Source organism: Pelecanus crispus, chromosome 22 (genome assembly GCF_030463565.1).
Source record: "Pelecanus crispus isolate bPelCri1 chromosome 22, bPelCri1.pri, whole genome shotgun sequence".
NCBI lineage: Eukaryota > Metazoa > Chordata > Aves > Pelecaniformes > Pelecanidae > Pelecanus > Pelecanus crispus.
In genome coordinates this window covers 1,954,370-1,974,748 of record NC_134664.1, presented here as the reverse complement: position 1 = coordinate 1,974,748, position 20,379 = coordinate 1,954,370, and the positions used below count along the sequence as shown (strand labels likewise).

General features: G+C 50.9%; 2 protein-coding genes across 3 annotated transcripts in view; one reads left to right on the top strand and one right to left on the bottom strand.

Moving 5' to 3' along the window:
• The first annotated feature begins 4,390 nt into the window (after nucleotides 1–4,390).
• Nucleotides 4,391–7,937, top strand: PSMB4 (proteasome 20S subunit beta 4). The gene is made up of 7 exons (XM_075724327.1): nucleotides 4,391–4,521; nucleotides 4,853–5,059; nucleotides 6,117–6,263; nucleotides 6,444–6,525; nucleotides 6,626–6,742; nucleotides 7,273–7,361; nucleotides 7,799–7,937. The coding sequence occupies exons 1-7, from the start codon at nucleotides 4,400–4,402 to the stop codon at nucleotides 7,809–7,811; spliced, it is 777 nt and encodes a 258-aa protein (XP_075580442.1). The 5' UTR covers nucleotides 4,391–4,399; the 3' UTR covers nucleotides 7,812–7,937.
• Nucleotides 7,938–9,752: 1,815 nt separating this feature from the next.
• Nucleotides 9,753–20,379, bottom strand: part of POGZ (pogo transposable element derived with ZNF domain) — a 37,064-nt gene continuing 26,437 nt past the window's right edge. For both annotated transcript variants that reach the window (XM_009493819.2, XM_075724253.1), the window contains exons 8-18: nucleotides 19,827–20,161; nucleotides 18,972–19,126; nucleotides 18,322–18,422; nucleotides 17,284–17,430; nucleotides 16,210–16,344; nucleotides 15,517–15,689; nucleotides 14,810–14,950; nucleotides 14,113–14,172; nucleotides 13,664–13,776; nucleotides 12,865–12,889; nucleotides 9,753–12,726 (exon numbers count right to left, since the gene is read on the bottom strand). In XM_009493819.2, the coding sequence (XP_009492094.2) occupies nucleotides 11,148–12,726; nucleotides 12,865–12,889; nucleotides 13,664–13,776; nucleotides 14,113–14,172; nucleotides 14,810–14,950; nucleotides 15,517–15,689; nucleotides 16,210–16,344; nucleotides 17,284–17,430; nucleotides 18,322–18,422; nucleotides 18,972–19,126; nucleotides 19,827–20,161 (2,964 nt within the window). In that variant the 3' untranslated portion in view covers nucleotides 9,753–11,147. The remainder of the gene's footprint in view (nucleotides 12,727–12,864; nucleotides 12,890–13,663; nucleotides 13,777–14,112; nucleotides 14,173–14,809; nucleotides 14,951–15,516; nucleotides 15,690–16,209; nucleotides 16,345–17,283; nucleotides 17,431–18,321; nucleotides 18,423–18,971; nucleotides 19,127–19,826; nucleotides 20,162–20,379) is intronic.

Genomic DNA, 20,379 nt, shown 5'->3' with positions numbered 1-20,379 from the left:
CCCACGTTGGGCTGGCAGCGACGGCGGCGCTGAGCAGCGGGGGTCCCGCGCCTGGCCGAGGCGAGAGCGGAGCTGGCAGGAGCAGGCAGGCGGTGAACCGGCAGGAGAGGTCTCTTGCCGGTGGTCACGCACCTCCAGCATCACGCTGCTGGCCGGCAGCGCCGGGGATGGCGGGTGGCCAGCTCCGCTCACCCGGATCGGTCGCACAATAAGCCCTTTGTGCCGACGACATTAACCCAGAAAGTTGTTTTGCAATTTGCAGGCGGTGCTGGAAAAGGCTCCTACGAGCAGGGCTCTGTGCCGCTGCGGCTCGCCCCGGCTCCCTGCTCCCTTCCAGCACCAAAAACACCCAGGTGGGAAAGGCGATGGCTGCCAGGTCAGGCTGATCCTCCTCTGTCAAGGTCAGCCGGGTAATTCGACCGCAGGCAGTAGCACGCCAAGACCGCAGCAAGGAGCCGGCACCGATTTGCGGCGAAGCCAGCGCCCACCTCCGAGCCACCCCGGTCCGAACCGAGCAGGTCAGGTCGTGCGGCTGCTGCACCCCACGAGCACGGCGAGCAAACGCTGTCGGATTATCCCAAAGCGCTTCACGTCCAGACCGACATCGTGGGGAAGGGGCTAGCAGAGATGCACAAACCCGGCATTTCTCCCCCATCACCCGTTTTTTGGCTCCCGGCACGGCTTAGGCTATTTCCACCGAGGGTTTCCCCCAAAGCTTTGCTCACCTGCAAGGCTGCTTGCTCAACCGTGTTTGTACACAGCCCTGGTTTTGCTCGGGGCCAAAGTCCGGGGCTGATTCCAGGTGCAGGCAGCACACGCCGTGCCTGCGCCCTGCCCGTCACCGGGCCAGCCCGCGCCGACACCAGCGGAGACCGGCTATTCCTGCTCTCCCGCAAACTCCGGAGCCCGAAACCCCGATAAATCCTCGGCCAAGCACATGAACCGTGTGCCACCAGCCAGGTCGGAGGAACCCGAAACCAGGGCACCTGAGGCTGCGTCACGCAACAGGGATGGGCTCCTGACGAGCCGGCTGGCATCGCGCCGGGGGCTGGGAGAGGGATGTCCATGGGGGCCAAGGGTCGCCCTGTGGGCAATGTCTCCTGGGGCTCCCAGGGGAGCTGATAAGAACCGAATTCCTTCGCATCCCAACCCAGCCGCGGGCAGAGCCCTCAGGTTAATCATCAACCCAGATACTGGAAAATCCCGTTCCCTGCCTCTCCCAGGGCCCTGTTTCGGAAACCGAAAGCCCTGTCCCCTCCCGCAGGACCCTGCACCCCAGTGCCGTAAGGTCGGACCCGTAACCGAACCGAGCTCTCCATCGTCACGCCGAGGGCAGCGCTCCGCCGCAGCGCCCCGAGACCACCGGCACGGCACAGGCCACGCCGTAAGGCATTTACTGTGGCACCAACCGGATCGGTTTACTGGTTTGTAAGCAAGTCGTGCCTTTGAAACCAGAATTATTTTGATCCACACGCTCGTGGGGATAAATATTCCCCAGGGGACACCGGCAGGGAATGAGGAAGAGCTCCAGGGGCATAACGTGGATCCGCACAAGCCAAGGGGTCTCCGGTGCTGCAGGGTGCGGATGCTCCGGTTTCACCCCAAACCGGGAAGCCCCGTCTGCCCCCGCCGCGTCGTTGCGATCCCCAGGGCAGGCTGGGCAGCACGGACACGAGACCCGGCAAGCAAACACGCAGACATCACGCTAACCCCGGCTATGGCAAAACCTCCATCCCCAGGGCAGCGCCCTCGGAGGCGACGCTGCAGCTCCCACCCCCAAAAACGAAGATGCTGAGGGGAGACGCCGCGTGTACCGCAGCCAGGACGCGGCGGGCGAGGGGCTCCGTTGGCAAACGGCACCTTATCTCCGGGGACGGAGATGGAAACCCAGCCCGACTCCAAACCAGCTCGACGGGTCGGGGTGGCGGGAGAGGAAAGCCAGCCCAGAGCAAGCCGCAAACACCCTCGCAAACAAAAGCTTGCGACAGCGGGCAGAGGACGGGGTTAGCGAGCCCCGCACGTCGGGGCCCTCGACAAGCAAGCAAGTCTCGAGGAGCGAATAAGTCAGATGGCAGCAGGGACGACACCCAAGCCCTAGATTTTTCTCTCTTATTTAAACAAGCTGCTAAAAATACGGCCCCGGGAGCCCGGGAAGTAGGGCAGCTCCACGCATTGAAGTTTCAGGAGGCGCCGCGTTACGGAGGGGCAGGGCCGCGGCCGGCAGCAGCCGCATCGCGCCCGCACCGGCGGGAAATTTCCCGTGAACCCGCCGGGTCCGGAAGGCTTTTCCCCCCCTCGCCCTCCTGCAAAGAGACAGGGCAGGGGTTGATTATCTCAGTGCTAACGAGGAGACGCGGCGACGGCCGCTGCCGCCCCTATAGAGGGCCCTATGGAGGGATGCTATAGGGTGCCTGTATGCGACCCCTCCTCAAAGGGCAAGAGCACCCGCAGATACCACTTCCATAGGGAAATGCAGATCCCTTATGGAATAAGGGGGCAGGTAAAGGCGGTTCCTGTAGGGGCTATAGGGGACGGCAGATCCCTGATGGAGGAGAGCGGTGGAACAGGGACAACCCAGGTCCCCCACTGGGCGAGCAGCCTGGGGGGTCCCTATAGGATCTGCTATAGGGCAGGTCACACCCTGGGGAGAAGAACCCCTATGGGCACTGCTATAGGGCACAGCACACACCAAGGACAAGGGCCCCCATGGAGCCAGCCCCTATAGGATCTTCTATAGCGCAAGGTTCACACCGCAAAGGAAAGCCCCTCCAGGCCCAGCCCCTATAGGTTCCACCATAGGGCAGGGCACGCCCCAGGAAGGACAGCCCCTATGGCCCCAGCTCCTGTAGGCACTGCCATAGAGCAGGGCACACCCCAGGAAGGACAGTAACTGCAGACCCAGCCCCTATAGGCGCTGCCATAGGGCTGGGCACACCCCAGGAAGGACAACACCTACAGACCGAGCCCCTATAGGCACTGCCATAGAGCAGGGCACACCCCAGGAAGGACAGTATCTGCAGACCGAGCCCCTATAGGCGCTGCCATAGAGCAGGGCACACCCCAGGAAGGACAGTATCTGCAGACCGAGCCCCTATAGGCGCTGCCATAGAGCAGGGCACACCCCAGGAAGGACAGTAACTGCAGACCCAGCCCCTATAGGCGCTGCCATAGGGCTGGGCACACCCCAGGAAGGACAACACCTACAGACCGAGCCCCTATAGGCACTGCCATAGAGCAGGGCACACCCCAGGAAGGACAGTATCTGCAGACCGAGCCCCTATAGGCGCTGCCATAGAGCAGGGCACACCCCAGGAAGGACAGTATCTGCAGACCGAGCCCCTATAGGCGCTGCCATAGAGCAGGGCACACCCCAGGAAGGACAGTAACTGCAGACCCAGCCCCTATAGGCGCTGCCATAGGGCTGGGCACACCCCAGGAAGGACAGTATCTGCAGACCCAGCCCCTATAGGCGCTGCCATGGGGCGGGACACCTTCCCGGGACAGCAGCCCCTATAGCCCCCAACCCTGTAGGCACTGCCATAGGGCGGGACACTCCCAGCACAGCAGCCCCCATGGCCCCGGCCCCTATAGGCGCTGCCATGGGGCGGGACACCCTCCCGGGACAGCAGCCCCCATAGCCCCCAACCCTATAGGCGCTGCCGTGGGGCGGGACACCCTCCCGGGACAGCAGCCCCCATAGCCCCCAACCCTATAGGCGCTGCCATGGGGCGGGACACCCTCCCGGGACAGCAGCCCCCATAGCCCCCAACCCTATAGGCGCTGCCATGGGGCGGGACACCCTCCCGGGCCAGCAGCCCCTACACCCCGGCCCCCATAGGCGCTGCCGTGGGGCAGACCCCCCGCACTCACCGCCCGCCGCCGCTCCGCTCCCGCCGCTGCCCACCGCAACCTGTTACCTTGGCCCAGGCCCCGCCCCCGGGGCCGCCCGTTGGACCGCGCCGCGCCAGGCCCCGCCCCCAGCCCCGCCCCTTCGACTCGCGGCCCGCCCCGGGAGGGCGGTCACGTGACGCGGCCGCCGCCGCCAGCAGCGCGCCGCCATCTTGGGGAGGGCGCCGCGTCGCTGGCAGCGGCAGCTTCGCGCTCCTGAACCTGCCCCGCAGGACACGCTGCCCCCGAAGGGCCTCTGCGGCAGCGGAGGGGCCCCCGGGCCCGGGGCGGGGCGCGGGGCGCGGTCGAGGCCGCCGGTCCCCCCCGGCCATCTGCAGCCCCCGCAGGGGAGTTCCGCCACGCACAAGATGGCGCCCGGGCCCGCCCTCCGCTCCCGGCTGGCTCCGGCCACACCCAAGGTGGCGCCGTGCGGCCTGGCCTCGGCCTACGGCGGCCGGGAGCGGCCGCGCTTCCGTCGCGCCTGCGCAGCGCGGGCCGCACCGTGACTAAGATGGAGGTCGGGGGAGCGCGGGCGCCGCCGCCGTTCTGGGCCGGGGGCCCGGCCCCGGGGGAGACGTACATTCCCGGTGGGCCCGGCCCCGCCGCCGGCCTCCTGCCCTTCACCCGGACGCTGTGAGCGCGGCAGGGGCTGAGGGGAGCGGGGGCGTGGGGGGCTGGGGGAGGGCCCGAAGCGGGGGCCGGGGAGCTGGAAGGGAGCGGAGGGGCTGGGGATGCAGGGGAGAGGTCCTGGGGTCTGGGGTGGGAGGACTGGGGCGGCTGGAGAAACGGGGGAGCTGGGGGGAGCAGGGAGGGGCTGGCTGCGGGGAGCTGCGATGGGGAGCGGGGAGAGGGCTGGGGTGGAAGAAATGGGGCTGGGGATGGCAGGGGCCGGGGGCGTTGGAGGCCTTGGGGGAGCCCGGGCCTGGCTGGTACACCGGGGCAGCGCTGACGTTTGGGTCGTCAGGACCCCGATGGTGACGGGCACCTCGGTGCTGGGAGTGAAGTTCGACGGCGGGGTGATCATCGCTGCAGACATGATGGGCTCCTACGGCTCCCTCGCCCGCTTCCGCAGCATCTCCAGGCTCCTGAAGGTGAACGACACCACCATGCTGGGGGCATCCGGCGACTACGCCGACTTCCAGTACCTCAAGCAGATCATTGACCAGATGGTGTAAGTTCTGTCCTGGGCTGCCGCGGCTGCGACCCTTGTGGCTCTGGCTCAGGCCGCGCGAGCCCTGACCGTGCTGCGGTTTGTGCTGTGCTGCTCTCTTTTTCCCAGTCATGAAAGGACTGAAATGTAATTCAATGCCTTCACTGAGCAGGGCCAAAACTGAGTTGAAATCCCCCTCATCCTTTGACAGTCCCTTTGGTGTCCAGTTTTGGGCCCCTCACTACAAGAGGGACATTGAGGTGCTGGGGCGTGGCCAGAGAAGGGCAACGGAGCTGGGGAAGGGTCTGGAGCACAGGGCTGGTGGGGAGCAGCTGAGGGAGCTGGGGGTGTTCAGCCTGGAGAAGAGGAGGTGAGGGGAGACCTGATCGCTCTGCAGCTCCTGACAGGAGGGGGCAGGGAGGTGGGGGTTGGTCTCTTCTCCCACATAGTTAGTGATAGGACGAGAGGAAACGGGCTCAAGCTGTGCCAGGGGAGGTTTAGGTTGGATATTGGGAGAAATTTCTTCATGGAAAGAGTGGTCAAGCATTGGACCAGGCTGTCCAGAGAGGTGGGGGAGTCCCCAGCCCTGGAGGGGCTTTGGGACATGGTTCAGTGGACATGGTGGTGTTGGGTTGATGATTGGACTGATGGTCTTAGAGATCCTTTCCAATCTTAATGTTTCCCAGTTTTTACTGTCATTATAAATAATCCAGCCACCAAACCAGGAAACATGAAATTGCTACTCTACCCTTAATTGGTTTAGTGTGGACTTGGTAATGTTAGGTTAATGGTTGGACTGGATGATCTTAAAGGTCTTTTCCAACCTAAACGATTCGATGATTCTATGGTACAAGTGTTTTTCGCAAATTCTCTGCTGAGCGCTGTGGAGAGCCAGTTTCAGTTATTCTTCGTGGCCTTTGGCTGGTTCACCTCTTGTAAGGTCTTGTTTCAAAACAGCCTGCGGGGGCGTTGCGGGAGGGTGCTCTGTCCTGCTGGTGCAGCTGGAGGTGGGCTGTTGCCTTCTTATCCGTGCGCTTGCCAGCTTCTCTTAGTTGGGTGAAATTTCTACCCAAATTAGAATCGACGAGGAGCTGTTGGGAGATGGTCACAGTTACAGCCCGAAAGCCATCCATTCCTGGCTGACAAGAGTCATGTACAACCGGAGGTCCAAGATAAATCCGCTGTGGAACACCGTTGTCATCGGAGGCTACTACAATGGCGAGAGGTGAGCGAGGACGAGCGACGTGGAGCGTGTGACGGTTGCTGCGTGTCCCTCCCTGGGGCTGCTTCTCATGGCACAGGATTTGGAGAGGTCTCTGGCTGGGTGCAGCCGCTCAAAAGCCGAGTCCCTCCCCGCTGCAGCCCCGCCTGTGCGGCCGCCGAGCTCACAGATCTGTCCCCTCAGCTTCCTAGGTTACGTGGACATGCTCGGCGTGGCCTACGAAGCCCCTATGCTTGCTACGGGTTACGGAGCATACCTAGCTCAGGTAAGCGTTCGCGTAGAGTACGCTCTTGCTCAACTGCTAAAGCGACCTCAGCGCTGGGTGGCTGAGCTGTCGAGCTATTGGATATTATTTTTTTCCCCAGCCGTTGATGAGAGAAGTCTTGGAGAAGAAACCCAGCCTAACGAAGGAGGAGGCCCGTGACTTGATTGAGCGCTGCATGAAAATTTTGTATTACAGAGATGCTCGATCGTTCAACAGGGTAAGCGCCCGGCTTTGGTGTGCCCTGGCTGGAGAGCTGGGGTGCCTGCTGCGCGCCTCAGGCCGATGCTCCAGCCTTCGCCCCAGGCCATCCTCTGTCCCTGGTCTCGGGAGAGCTTGCAGTAACTCCAGAGCTGGTGGAGGTGGGGCGTACGAAGAGATCCTGCTAGCAAAGCTGTCCTCCCGAGCCAGTCTCCCCTTGTGTCCTCAGCCTCAGAAGAGCTGATTGAGTCCGAGTGATGCTCGTCTCTGGTGGTAGAGCTGATGATAATTCTCCCATCACTGCAGCTGTAGCATCCAGAGGCTGCAGTCTTTTAGCTTTGGAAGTGTTTCTGTTTACTACTACTGTCTCAACTTGTCCACCAAGGAAAAAGTGAAAACATTACTGAATGCAAAGCCACGTTAAAACAAATTTGTTTAAAGGACAGCTGTTGTTACCGACTCTTACTGATAGAGCTTTCACAGGGCTGTCTTAATTTCAAGCGTGGAAATCGGGCTTTATTGAGAACCGTCAATGTTTTCTCTCCTCAGTATGAAGTAGCTATTGCGACAGAGAAAGGCGTGGAGGTGGAAGGACCCCTGACCCTGGAAGCCAACTGGGACATAGCACACCTTGTCAGGTAACGCCCACGGATTACACACACTTTGAGCTCTTAGTCGGCAGTCCGGCGAAGCCCGAAGGCACAAAATAAAGGGGTTAATAAAGGCTGAGTGACACGCAGCCACTGCAGGGTAACATCCCTGCCGCATGCTTCGGTAGGAGTCTCCTTGATCCCCCGCTGCAACCAAATTCTTGAATTTGGGGGAGTGTGGCCAGCAGGAGGAAGCACCGGCTCCCTTCTCCGCCTGCCTGCTCTCTCCTTTACAGTCGAGGCCTGAAGGCGAAAGCTTTTTGTTGGTGTCTGGTCTGCTTCGCTGCCTTTGCACTTCCGCGGAACAGAACAGATGTCACTGACAGGCAGCACCTGATAAAAGCGAAAACGCTGTTTGTTAGTGCAGATGTTGACTGCATCCAGGTTGTGTAGTAGCTTGACCTTACCAAATTATCTTCTTGCAGTGGCTTCGAATGATCTCCGAAGAGCTGCTCCAGGCTGTTGTGTCTGCGTTATCACCCTTTATACATGCTGTAAATCCGTTACTCCTTTTGAAGCTCTGATCTGACTTGTTTTGGAAACGGAATAAACCTGTTAAGACAAGCCTGTGTGTTTGCGCTAGCGTTGGGATTGAGCTTGTGGGATGCTCCAGAAATACTGACTTCAGGAAGCCGCCTGGTTTCAAGTGGTGAAACAGCTGCGAGGCCTTATTTTTGCTGGAGAAGGGCAGCAAAAAAAAAAAAAAAAGTGCTTTTGTTTTCTTGACCGGGGTTCCGGTAGGTGTTGTACTGCGTTAAACATGCAAATACACCGGCCTCCTCCTGTACCTGAGTCGGCAGTGCCTTTATCAGCTAGGGATCGAGAGCGTGTGTGTGTGAACTGGGTCAAGGTGCTCCCTGCCTCTAGTTAGCACCCGTGATCTCTCTGCCGGAGACAGCCCTGACAATGCTGCTTTCTCTGCGTCTCCATTTCAGTACAGGATTCTGAGCTGCAGGTTTGTATCGCTTGATGGGACAGCTCAAGAGCAGCAGCTGGAATGTTTACCTGTGGGGCTGAGGGATTAGCACTGGTCGTGGCTGGCACCTGTTTCCTAAATCTTAAGTTAAATACATGAGGCACCTTAAGATTTATCCTAACGAATGGGGAAAAAAAAAAAAAAAAAAAACCTACTGAACTGTGACCTCTGTAATCGGGAGCACACTGTAATCCCGGGGGTGTTTCAGCACCCTAGGCTTAGCGCGATAGGTACGTTTCTCCTGCAAGCGCTTGTAATCCAGGCAATTTTGAGCGAGACAGGTAAAAAGCCTCAGTCAACCTTTAAAGCCACCTGTGGACAGAAGGAAAACCCATCTTTGAGATGTTTTGTTTAAAAAATAATTTGTGACCAGTAGTGTTTAACGGAAGAATCAGATGGGTGCATCGGCTGAGCGCGTGATGGGTCCCTCGGGAACAGGGGTACCCCGGTGCCGCCTCAGTCCCTGGGGCTGAAACGGGTGAGTGCGGGCATGGGGCATCGTGAGGGGCTGGACAGGAAGGTGGTGAAACCGGGAGGGTAAAGCAGGGTTTGCAGACAGAGATTTCGAATTCATCCAGCTGCTGGTTCCTGCACGTTCGCCTGCTGCACCGGCTCCTCCAGCCCCAGCGCTCACTGCTGGAGCAGCTCTAGGACATGCAACAGCATCACCGCGAAGGGGCTGCGCGCTGGGTCAGCCTAGTAACGTATTCTCACAGACATCCACGTTCCGCTCATCCTCCAGCTCTCAGCAGCTTTTAAATGCTCCAGCTGAAAGCACAGAGGGGAAAAATGGAAGGGGGGGTGTCATGATTTCAGTTTCTTCACTTTTCTCTAACCACCAAGGTTAGAATCTCTATTTAAATTCCTAGTGCTCTGCCTACTGACAGCAGATACACCGGGATACACGGGCTCCGAAATCAAAGCCAACCATCCTGCAGCTCCCTGCGAGGTGCTGCGCCTCCCTCACAACCCCAGCTGGCTGCAGGAGGAGAGCAGCAGAACGGGGTCACACACACTTCAGCAGGGGGTACTTCTTAGCCATATATGAAATAAATTCATAAATCATGTCAAAGAATGGTATTTACTACCCGCAATAAACAACAGTAAAAGTATTTATTCAGGAGACTATTTTATTAATGATTTTTCAGACTTTTATTTTAAAAAAAAAAAAAAAAAAAAGAAAATCTCACTGGGGAGAGTAGGTTGTTCCACTGAACCTACCGTATAGTTGAAGGGCAGGGAGGGGTTGCAGAAATGCAAATCGGACAGAACTCCGCCTCAAGTGTTAACGACATGTAAACACATTTAATTACTATCCCATCTCTGGCTTTCTTCAGGACATGCTAAATGACTCTGGGTACAGAGAGGGAACCCAGCCTGCTACCCGGGCACGGCTCCGAGACGCAGCTTGCGTCAGGCTCGCTCTCGCACGCTGCGGAGGAGTTCCTGATGCACTTCATATTAAGCATTACGATATCACAAGAGTTAAATAGTTCTTCATAATAAAAACACATGTTTATAAATCCATTTCCCTGGTTTTATTAAATGTTCCACTTATGTACATTTTAAAGATGAACCATTTACAGGTCTGCACATGCTGCCTCCTGCTTTCCTTCGGTAATAGGGAAGGTTCACAAAACCTCTATGGAAACAGAAAGGTGCAGGTGCTTCTGAATTCTGTATGTCAAAATGCTTTCCGTTTATACCATAATACATACAATTAAAAAACCCTCAAACATGCAAATTGTAGAAAAATTTAAGCTGGCAGTGAAAAATAAAAACAAACGTCTTCTTTTTGTGCACGTCACAGTTTGTTTCATTAAATCAGATTTCTAATTCTAAGGAACGTAGTGTCTGATGCCACTGGTTAAAGCAGGTTTATCAACTACTAGTAGTTAAAAGGTCAACGTTTAATGGTCCGTACAGTCTTAACTCCCATCTACTGTACAGGAAGATCAAGACAGACTTGACTTTCCTCTTCCACCATGTACCCTCTGTCAGTAATTCTTTGGAGCAAGGTGGGTGCCGGGTGGTGTCCCGGGTGGAGGAGAGGAACCACCGCACCGTGTCAGAAAGTCAACGGGAAACCGAGAGGTTTGGGTCAGCACTGCCCCTAACTCCCTGACTGTGGATCTCAGTTCAACCCCAGTTCAAAGTGTCGTGGCTCCCAAGAAGTGTTGCTGGCATTGAACAGGCAAAATGCTTTCGCTTGTGTTTCTACTCCACGTCCAAATTCACAAGCAAAATAATTACTCTTAAAAAAAAAAAAAAAGGAAAAAGAACCAAACAAAAAACCAAACCAAACCCAAATCTTAATGGCCAATTATAGAAGGTTCACACATTAAAGCAGTAACTCGCATCTAAATTTCCACAGAAACCTAAATCTCTGGGTCAAGTGTTAAAAAAAAAAAAAAAAAAAAAAATCTGTGTTAAGACAACCAAAAAGATTTATATACTGGTTCATTAGCTACATATTTTTTTCCTTTCTTTAGAAATGGTCACATTGACAATGTATAATTCAAAACATTTCTGCACAATAAAAACAGAAAACTATGATACAGTGAGGTAAAGAAAACGCAAAAATATTCACCCACAATATATTTTCAGAAAATACCAACACAGTGATTTTTCTTTTAAAAAAGCACAAAACTTAGAAATGAACAGCATAAATGGCTATTTATCTGAGTGATCGCCTACGAATTTCCTAAACCCACAAATCCACAGGGAAGTGTAATGGTCTCATCCAACATTTATTTAAAAAATAACCCTTTCCGGATCACGATTCGCAAGATCAGTGCTCAGATTTCCATCAGATCCAAATCAGCATCCTCAAAGCCATAAAATGATTCAGTCTCGCTTTCCCCTTCGAAGAGCTGATGGAGGATTTCTGGGTCTGCAGATTCCTCAGCCTGGGTCCGATCCTGGGCCTCGGCTGCCGCCGCCGCCTCCTCCTGCTGCTCATCGTTCAGCTTCAGCTGCTCCTCCAGAGAGGCGATCAGCTCCTCCTGCATGTCGGCGTTGCGCGTGGGCGAGTTGGCCGTGCCGTCCGGACCGGGCAGCACGCTGGCCACCAGGAAGGACTGCTGCACCAGTTCAGGAGAGTCACTAATGACCTCCAGGACCTCTGCCAGCCAGCATAAAACCAGCTGGAGAAGAATGTCCGAGTCGCACGTGGAGTCCGCCATTTCCTTGGCTTGCTCTTTCCACTTTTTATGCAAGAAATTTTTCACAGTCCTTTTTATACAAACATCTAGAGGTTGGATTTTGGAGCTGCAGCCAGCAGGGACAACAGCCGGCAGAGTGCTGGACGCACTCAGCAAGGAAAGTACTTCTTCCGATAGGTGCGTTCGGTGGCAATCCAGCACGAGCATGCCCTTGCTGTTCTGACACTCCGTGTGCTTCTGCCACACTCTGGACGACCACAACTCCATGACTTCGTCGTCGCTGTATCCATTCTCCTTTGCTTCCAGCATGATAGATTCCGGCACGTTGGCGGGCTGCTGCACACGACCCCTGTAGAAGACCAGCGTTGGGAGAACGGTGCCGTCGGCGAGGATCGTGAGGACAACGTCGCACCAGGGCTCCCCGGTTCCCACTGTCTGCAAAGCGTTCTCCTTCCTGTCATCACTGCTCAGCACCTCCACGTCGAGGAAGAGAGAGATTTCGTCAATGGCCGCAATCATGGAGAGAGGCAGGTCTTGAGTGTGGATTTGCCGCTGCACAAACTCGATGAAGCAACTGGCGTTGTCCTCTACGTCTTTGGGGAGAGGGTGAGCCACTGCCCTTCGAGTATGCGTGCTGAGGTTGTGCCGTAGCATGAACCTCACCGCCCACTCATAGGAGATCTTGAAGCCACCTTCGAGGGATCGGCCAATCTTGGTGGCTTTCTGGAAGAGAGTCTCCTCGTTCACAGGCAGCTGCTGCTCTCGCTGCGTGAGAACCCATTCCGCTAGTTTCTCTTCAGCCTCTAAGCTGAGGTACTTGCCCTCTGACAGGGACGCCAAGTTCTCTTCTTGGAAAGCTTGAAACCTTCGTAGCCAGCGCTTGATCCGCCTCTGAGGATTTCGGAAGTGCTCTGCAGCCTGTTCAGTGTTGCAGCACAAAGCAAACAGTACAACTCGCAGCTTTTTTACCGACAGCTGCTCCTTTTTGCTTGCAGGCTCAGGCTCCTTTGTTGGCTGCTCGTCTTCTTGAGCATCAATATTTAAGCACTCTTCTTCCTGGCAGACCAGAGGTCTGTTGTAGGCTGCTGGTGCCAGTTCAGGCTCCAGGTCATCTTTCGCAGGTAACAGAGACTTTGTTTTCACAGTAGCAGCTTTACTTGGGGAATAGGAAGGGCATGTATTCTTCATGCTTTTGTCCTGGGGCTGAATGTGCCTTGAAGGGAGAGAACACAGGACCTTCTTAAAACCAGAAAATAAAGCTGTTGAGGGAAAACAAACAAACCAACCAAACAAAAACCAACCCCACAAACTGAAACAGATGATGGCAGATAAGAGTTTACAAACAGTTTACCTGGAATGTGATATCCAAGTAGGCCCTGTTAAGAAAAACAAAACAACAAAACCATTTGTAGCTTAGCAAACAAACACTAGAGTCAGTGCAAACAAGTTCTCTTACAGAGAAGAGGATCAGTGTCCCTCTGTTGTCTGTTACTCCAAAGCATCCCAATATGCTGTAGGAACAGCTAATACTCATCCAGCCGTTCAAACCCCAACCTCCTCCCATACCCAAGTAAGTCACATCCAAACTAACAAGTGAAGGCTGCGCTCATCAGCAGTTGTTACAGACAAGCAGCAAAAACCCCACGTCCATTTGAAATAACAAAAGGAGTTTGGTTAGGGAAGCTCAGCTTTGGCCAGATCCCTGCAGGCAATGGCCACAAGTTTTGCAAGTTGTGGTAATTCACAGCAAAAGGCTGGAATGCCACTTTTAGGCTCTATTCAAACCCCAGCATCAGCAGCTGCGTAAGGCCTCCTGGTGTCATGGAGGTACAATGATGTCTCAGAGGAACTCCCGAAGCCCTCATTGTCTCTCCCTGGGAAGATCTCCTGAGAACAGCGTTACCAGTGACACAGCTGAGCTCCAGGCAGAGCAGCCTCACTTAAAGCTTAACTCTCCAATCTCCATAACAATGACAACTCATTCAGGCAGCTACAGAAGGTCCCCAACACTAGGTTTCATTAGAACTCAGGGCTCGCATTTTGTTTAGCATTGGGCTGAGCACTTAGTATTTGACCTGGAGTCTCTGAACTAATGTATTATGTCCTGCATTCATCTTTTGCAACGTTTCTGCTCCTTTTCAAACTCTTACCTCGGAAGATAATGTTACTAAACTCATGTGATGGATTGAAGACCAGATGTTTGGCCATTGCATCACCCTCAGATGTTACAAAGAGACAAGAGGAACAGGACAGCTTTACACCACTGGAAGGGGAAAAAAAAAAAAAGAAAAAAGGAAAAAAGAGAAGTGAGCTTAGTATCAGATATGAAAATATGTACATTCCCTCACTAACAATTAGGAAAAAAATGGTCACCCTCCAGTACATACAGGCAATGTCCCCACCCCAAAACATTAACTCCCACTGGAAGGCAATGGGAGTCTCAACATATTGCCCTTAATTCAATGTATTTTCCTGTTTTGCAAAAAATAAACAGAGCTTCTTCAGAAGCAGATCATGAAAGAACAGAACTGGAAGATCAGAAAGTGAATGCTCATTACATTCCCAGGTGATTAAAATAAGATGACAAGTTTTCCATTACCAGGCAGTATAGTTTTTAAACAAAGCCAAGTATTTTGGACTCTTCCGAGGAACGTGGTTGCTGTAAGACAAGAGAGTTTATTAAGTGTCAGAATTATTCTAGGTATTTAAAGAGCTATAAAACCATACAACATACAGCACATTTACAAAGACAGACCCAATGCTGGGTTTAATAATATTGTTTGCCAGTCTTGTATTCAAGGAAATGAAAACCCTGTGTCTAAATAAAAAACCCTGTACAATAACATTTAAAAATGCCCAGATTTTGGAGTAACTGTTCTGCCATCCTGTTCTGTGGTCTATCCACGGTCCTGTACAGACCACAGGCTTGTAGAAGCATGGCATAATTTTTTTTTTCCTTTTTAAAATTTTTTAAATTATTAAATCTGAGGATTTTGCAAGAAATCCTAGGAGCACTGAAAAATAACAGTTTTGTAGCTAATGACATGTGTACTGCATGTTGCTGCAGAAAACTGATAGTCTGGAATGAGTCTCAGCTCTTGCGCTGAGTTTTCTCATCCATTTGAAAGCCACCAGCCATGTCTGTGCCGATACAGAATACATGTCCAGCGTCACCACTGCAGTGAACTGCAATTTTACGATACCCCTTTCTCACAGTGCAGACAGACAGACACAGAGGTACTACTGCATTCAGGCAGGAGGAATTTCTACTCCAGCATTCAAGGAATCACACATACTTGATCATGTGGTTGGCGTAAGCTCTGGAGCAGCAAGTGCTGTAGCGACATAGCGAACAGTGCACGTAGGTGGGAAAGTGGTTTGGGAAGTCGGGGATTTCGAAGCTGCACTCCAGACAAGTCTGCCTCCCCAAGACACTCCTGAAGAGAGGAGGGATACTTTCATTAGTGTCTGAACAGGTGTCTCTGGAGTTACAACAATCGTCAGGACAGAGAAGAATTTAATGACATGTAATCTTTCAGAAGTCTGTAGTCAAACTAGTCTCATCTTGCACCCTAGCTTCCTAGCATGCCTCGGTGCCAGGCTAAACGTTTCCTGCTTACTGTAGTCAGGAGTATACAATTTAAGAGTGGATAATAAATTAAAAAAAAAAAAAAAAAAAAAAAAAAAAAAAAAAGACAACAAGGCAGCATGACACAGGATGGGCAGAAAGCCCTTATGCTGATGAAATTCCACTGTTTCTATAAAAGCGCCTAGCTGATTCTGTATTTTGCAGTTTCACCTTAAAGGCTTTCATAACGTGACTTAATCCTAGTTTTGTGGGAGGCTAGATTCTCCTGGCATAAAGTTTCCTTGGCAAGTAGTTAAGACAGAGCTGTCCAGTGCCGAGGATCATATTACCCATCACTGTGGTATTAAAAAGCTAACTGCATTTCCTTTAAAGAAAATATTTTTTTAAATTTGAAATTCAGCAAAACGTTCTGACATTTTTTTGACCGCTCTCTTCTGGACGTTCCTCTGGACAGGCGGGTACAGGAAGATGGGCTGGGGATCGGTAGAAGATGACAGCGGAGTGGTTTCCTGTCCGGCGCCCTGCGGCATGTCGTTTGAAGATATTGGCACTGTCCGTGGCTGTCCTCTAGATGCCCTGATTGTAACCTGCAGAAAACAGACACACCCATACCTCCTAAACACAAGGGCAGAAGCGATCTATCCAAATTCAGACTCCTCATTTAGAGCAGTCTTTCAGACTCCTAGCAGAGAATAAAGAGGTGCTCCTAGGACACAACTCATCCCACCCAGGGCAGCAGTAGCCTAAAAGCGGACACACGACTTGCGCTCCAGAAGTGCCTGGTGTTCCTAATGACTACAGAGGACGTCCAGACAGCTCAGATACCTTCACTTGCAGATACCTTAGTTAGGAGAGTTTAACCTCTGGTGTGCCACTTTCACCTCCTCTCCCTCTTGCTTATTGTTTCTACAAAGTGTCTAATTAACTAAACACACGACACAGACAGAATACAAAGTGTTCTTCTGTCCCAGTGAGTGTGGTTTAAGTGATGCAGATGAAGCAAATGTCAGTTCTACAGCACTTAATAAATACACACCGATACAGACGCTACAGGTGTTTCCCGAGGAAACAGAGGACAGGCGCCTGCTGTTAACTTGGATTTCTTACCTTGGTTCCAGGTTTCAATCCTTCTAATTGTTTGGGCTTTCGGAAAGTTTTGTGGTGCTGCAGCTTGTGTTCAATTTTATCCTTGGCAAATAGGAACTGGAGTCTACACTTGTTGCAATGATAAACACTCTTCTTCTAAAGCAAATGCAAATGAAATAGATTTCATTTTAGAGAAACAGAAGTCACAACACAGCAGTGTTTTTTGTTTAAAAAAAGAAGAAAAAACCCCCATACTTTTACCCTCTTTGAAACCAAAGGCAGCCCTATTTTTCTTTAGCATCTGAAAGTCCCTCCCCACCAACTCCCATATCTTGGGTGTTTCGGTTTTAAGGTTTTTTTGTTTGTTTTGTTTTGTTTTTTTAATTAAAATCATCAGGCTCTGCAGATGGAAGTGCCATAGAACAAGTCTTACCCAGCTTGTTGAAGCCAAAATAAGGCACACTAGCAGAGCAGTGCATGGGGCAACATTCCTTCAAAAGTTGCCTTGCCTCTGCCTCTTACGGGAGTCAGCAAAGGACTTCAGGGGCAAATCAATTCAGGCACTCGGTAAGAGTGCTACATTTCTATATTCTGAAAGTACACTTCAGCTACACCCACACAAAATATGTTGTCAATACAGCCAACATATATGGAAACAGAACACTGAGCTACAAAAATTACATTCATTTGTGTGCATACAGTATTATTTACTTATTTATTACCTGGAGATAAAAAAAAAAATTAAAAGCCAAATGAACATAGAGCCCACTGTTGGTTAATCATCACATGAAGCAAAACACAGTCCAGCAAAACATGCTTTTTTCTGCTAAGTAACAACAATCTGTGCTACTCCCAAAGGAGCAATGCCTCTTCTCTTCAGCACAATCCCTATGAAAGGTCTGGAATGACAGCATGCAAATCGCATTTGTTACGGAGAGAATACAGCATCTACTAAAACCCCTCTTTCAACCAAGTTTTCTTTCTTTCTGTTTTTATTCCAAGCAAATGCTCAACTAATCACATGCTTACTATCCACCGAATCTCTGTGGAGAGGGAACCGCCTTAAACAAAGAGAGACTACAGCCCTGACAGTACCTGATGCCTCATGAAGTGCTGTTGGAAAGCATTGCCATTCTTAAAGACTTTGAGACAGTACGGACAGAGCAGGTGCCGCGTGTCTTCGTGGATCATTCGGAAATGGCTATCCACTTCAGAATAGAGGGAGGAACGATACTGACAGACCTATAGGAGCGGACGGAAACAATTAACAGTGAAATAACAGAGCAATCTATCTGACATCCACCACTGCAACATGGAGATCTTAACAGCAATGCCCAGATCCCCAAAGATACTTATCAGTGGAGTTTAGGAACCAGGTCCTAAAGCTTATTCCAACTGTAAGATACTAAATCAAGCAGTGTATATTCAGAGTAGTTTGGAGAAACAGATTTGAACTACTTGTATAAAAAGAAAGTACTGAGAATTCAAGCTCCAGATCCAAGAAAAAAAGAAAAAAAAAAGGGAGAGACAGTCGATGCAAAGCAGTTGGAACAGATTAAAGAGCAGTTTCTTCAGGGTCTATGTAAAACGCAGAATTTGGAACATAATCTGTTTTAACATAACATATTTTAGAAGTTTCTTCTCTGTTTTTTTCTTTTTGGAGGGACAGTGTTAGGACCTCTGGGCGGAGATGACACGTTCAGAATCGATGCAAGCACAAATCTCATGGCAACAGAGTGTCAAGAAAAGGTATCACACAAGCAACATAATCTCATCTGCTCCAGAGTGACAACTTCTCTTTATGGCACAGCAATTTGCCTGCAGGCCCTGGGAGGAAAAAAAAAATTAGGCTCTGAATGCCACTGGGACTAAACAAGCGTCTATCAAGCTGATCCAGCTTCAGAGTGCTGGGAACCGGTGGCAAACATTCAGCTACTCGTGCTGCCCTAATAGCCAATGGACTTAGAGTAAGTCCACACCTGGAAAAGAATGCAATGGGCTCCACAGCACCGTTCCATGGCCCAAGTCTGTTTTGGACCCCTACGAGCCATACACTTTGCTGAAAAGTGCCAGATTTCCTCTTATTCTCTAGTACGCATTTATAAAGCCCAGCCCCTAAACCACTTTTAATACCTGACAAACATAGGGCATCTCCCCAGGCTTGTGAGTGTCCTTCATGTGCTGTAGGAACATTGGCTCACTCTCAAATGCCCATTCGCAAATCTTGCACTTTGCTGCAAAAGAAAGGAAAAGCAGGTAGCAACTGGGGGACAAAAAAAAAACCCTGTTAAAATGTACCAGAGAGACTTGTAACTGGCAGTGTAACAACTTAAACCAAAAGAAAACCAACCAACCAAAAAAAACCCAAACAAACCCAAAACCCACCCAAAAGCCTAGCTCTCAACTCTCCAAATTGTATAGACGACAAAATATATTCTGAGAGGTTTCCAAAAGGCAGCAAAAATTCTCTTAAATGAAATGGTGGGTACAACAAAAGTAGGAAGATGTCCTAACAAGGAAACTGCAAGTGATTTTAAATCAGATGTCAACCTACTGGTAAAAATTAAATTCTACCATGACACTGTTATTGAACTTGATCTTTAAAATACTCTTGACACTAAGTGTGCAGAAACATAATTTAGATGGATTTTTCTGCTGGCCTACAAAACCAATGCACCAAGGGGCAAGGCAGAACAGACACTCCTTGCTCAACAGATTTGCAGTTAATAAAAGACAGAAACCTTCTTAAACCTAAACAAATGACAACAGCAAAATCAACTTACTTGTTGACTCATAGGGACTGTGGACATTCTCTAAGTGACACTGCAGCTGAAATGGAGTGGAGAACTGTCTGTAACAATGCTGACAGATGGTGTGGACATCCACCTCTCCATTCTGCTGATCCAGTTCAACATGGTGCTTCATGTGATTCATAAACCTTATGGAGGTGAAGGGAAAGTGTGTGAACAGAACTCCAAACGTTTTGCACCTGTAACCCTGAAAGCATTATGAACACTACACCAGGAGTTTTTTTAGCAGCATTAAGATGTTTCCTTCTTGCTCTTCCCATCAAAAGCAAGCAAAATCTCCCTTCTATCCAGCAACCTCCTGCCCCCTAAGCCTAGGGGAAGCAAGAGAACAGATTTTGCAGTACAGAGGCTGTACTACTCGCTTTTGAGCACTTCTGACCCCAACCTGGCATTCCACTGATGATAACAAAACACTTCAACTTATCACAATAGAACATAGTGGCTGGCTCAGACGAATACATTACTCCATAAAAATATTTTCTCCCTCTGTTGAAAAAGCATTGAAATAAAGATGAGATGAGCAGTTCTTCAAGAGTAATTATTTCCTATTACCTAGTAAGACTAGTGACGAGCAAATAAGACTTCTCTGCCGAACAATATAAATGCAATTATTCTAGCCACGCAATCTTCTTGCAACTTTTGCCCTGACTGAACAGTGTGACGATGGGCAAGTCTCCCCCTTTTGTACTTCAGTTCCGGTCTTAAGCTACAATATGGGAAAGCTGTAGGGCCTGAGAGACTGATGCTTACAACTCGTTTTTACTTCTGCAGATCAGAGGTATTCAGAACACCACAGACTGTTTTTGTAGCACATCGCATTCATCTTACCGTATGTTGTTCTTTAGCCTCTTGGTGCAGTGTGGACACCTGAAGGAAGTTGGAACCTTGGGGAAGTTCAGTAGCTGGCTCACTTTGCCACCATCTCTGCCATAGTAGAAATCGTCTACTAACATAATGAGCTTACTTTGGGATGAGTCAACTACATTTTCACTTGGCTCTGGAGCTTTAGCAGGTGGGGATAGTGCAGGGATAGGAGTAGAAGAGGGTGGTGAAGCAACAGCTGTAGTTTTTTCTGGAGATGGAGGCTTTGCAGATTGAATATTTGGTTCAGATTCTAGAGATTTTCTTTTCTTGAGGAATTCAACCATTTCAGGGCAGCAGTACTAAAAGGAAGAAAAAAACCGCACAACCCACAAAAAAACCCACAAGTTAAACTGTATCTAGAAAGAACTATATATGCTATTAAACAGACAAAGACTAACCAGTACTAAGAAAAGACAGAGGAACGCTAGGAAACTCTTGAGGAAAGAGTAATGCAGAGTTAATACCCGATTTTCTGATTTGATTATTTACTGATATGTAAGATTAGAAAATAAATGCA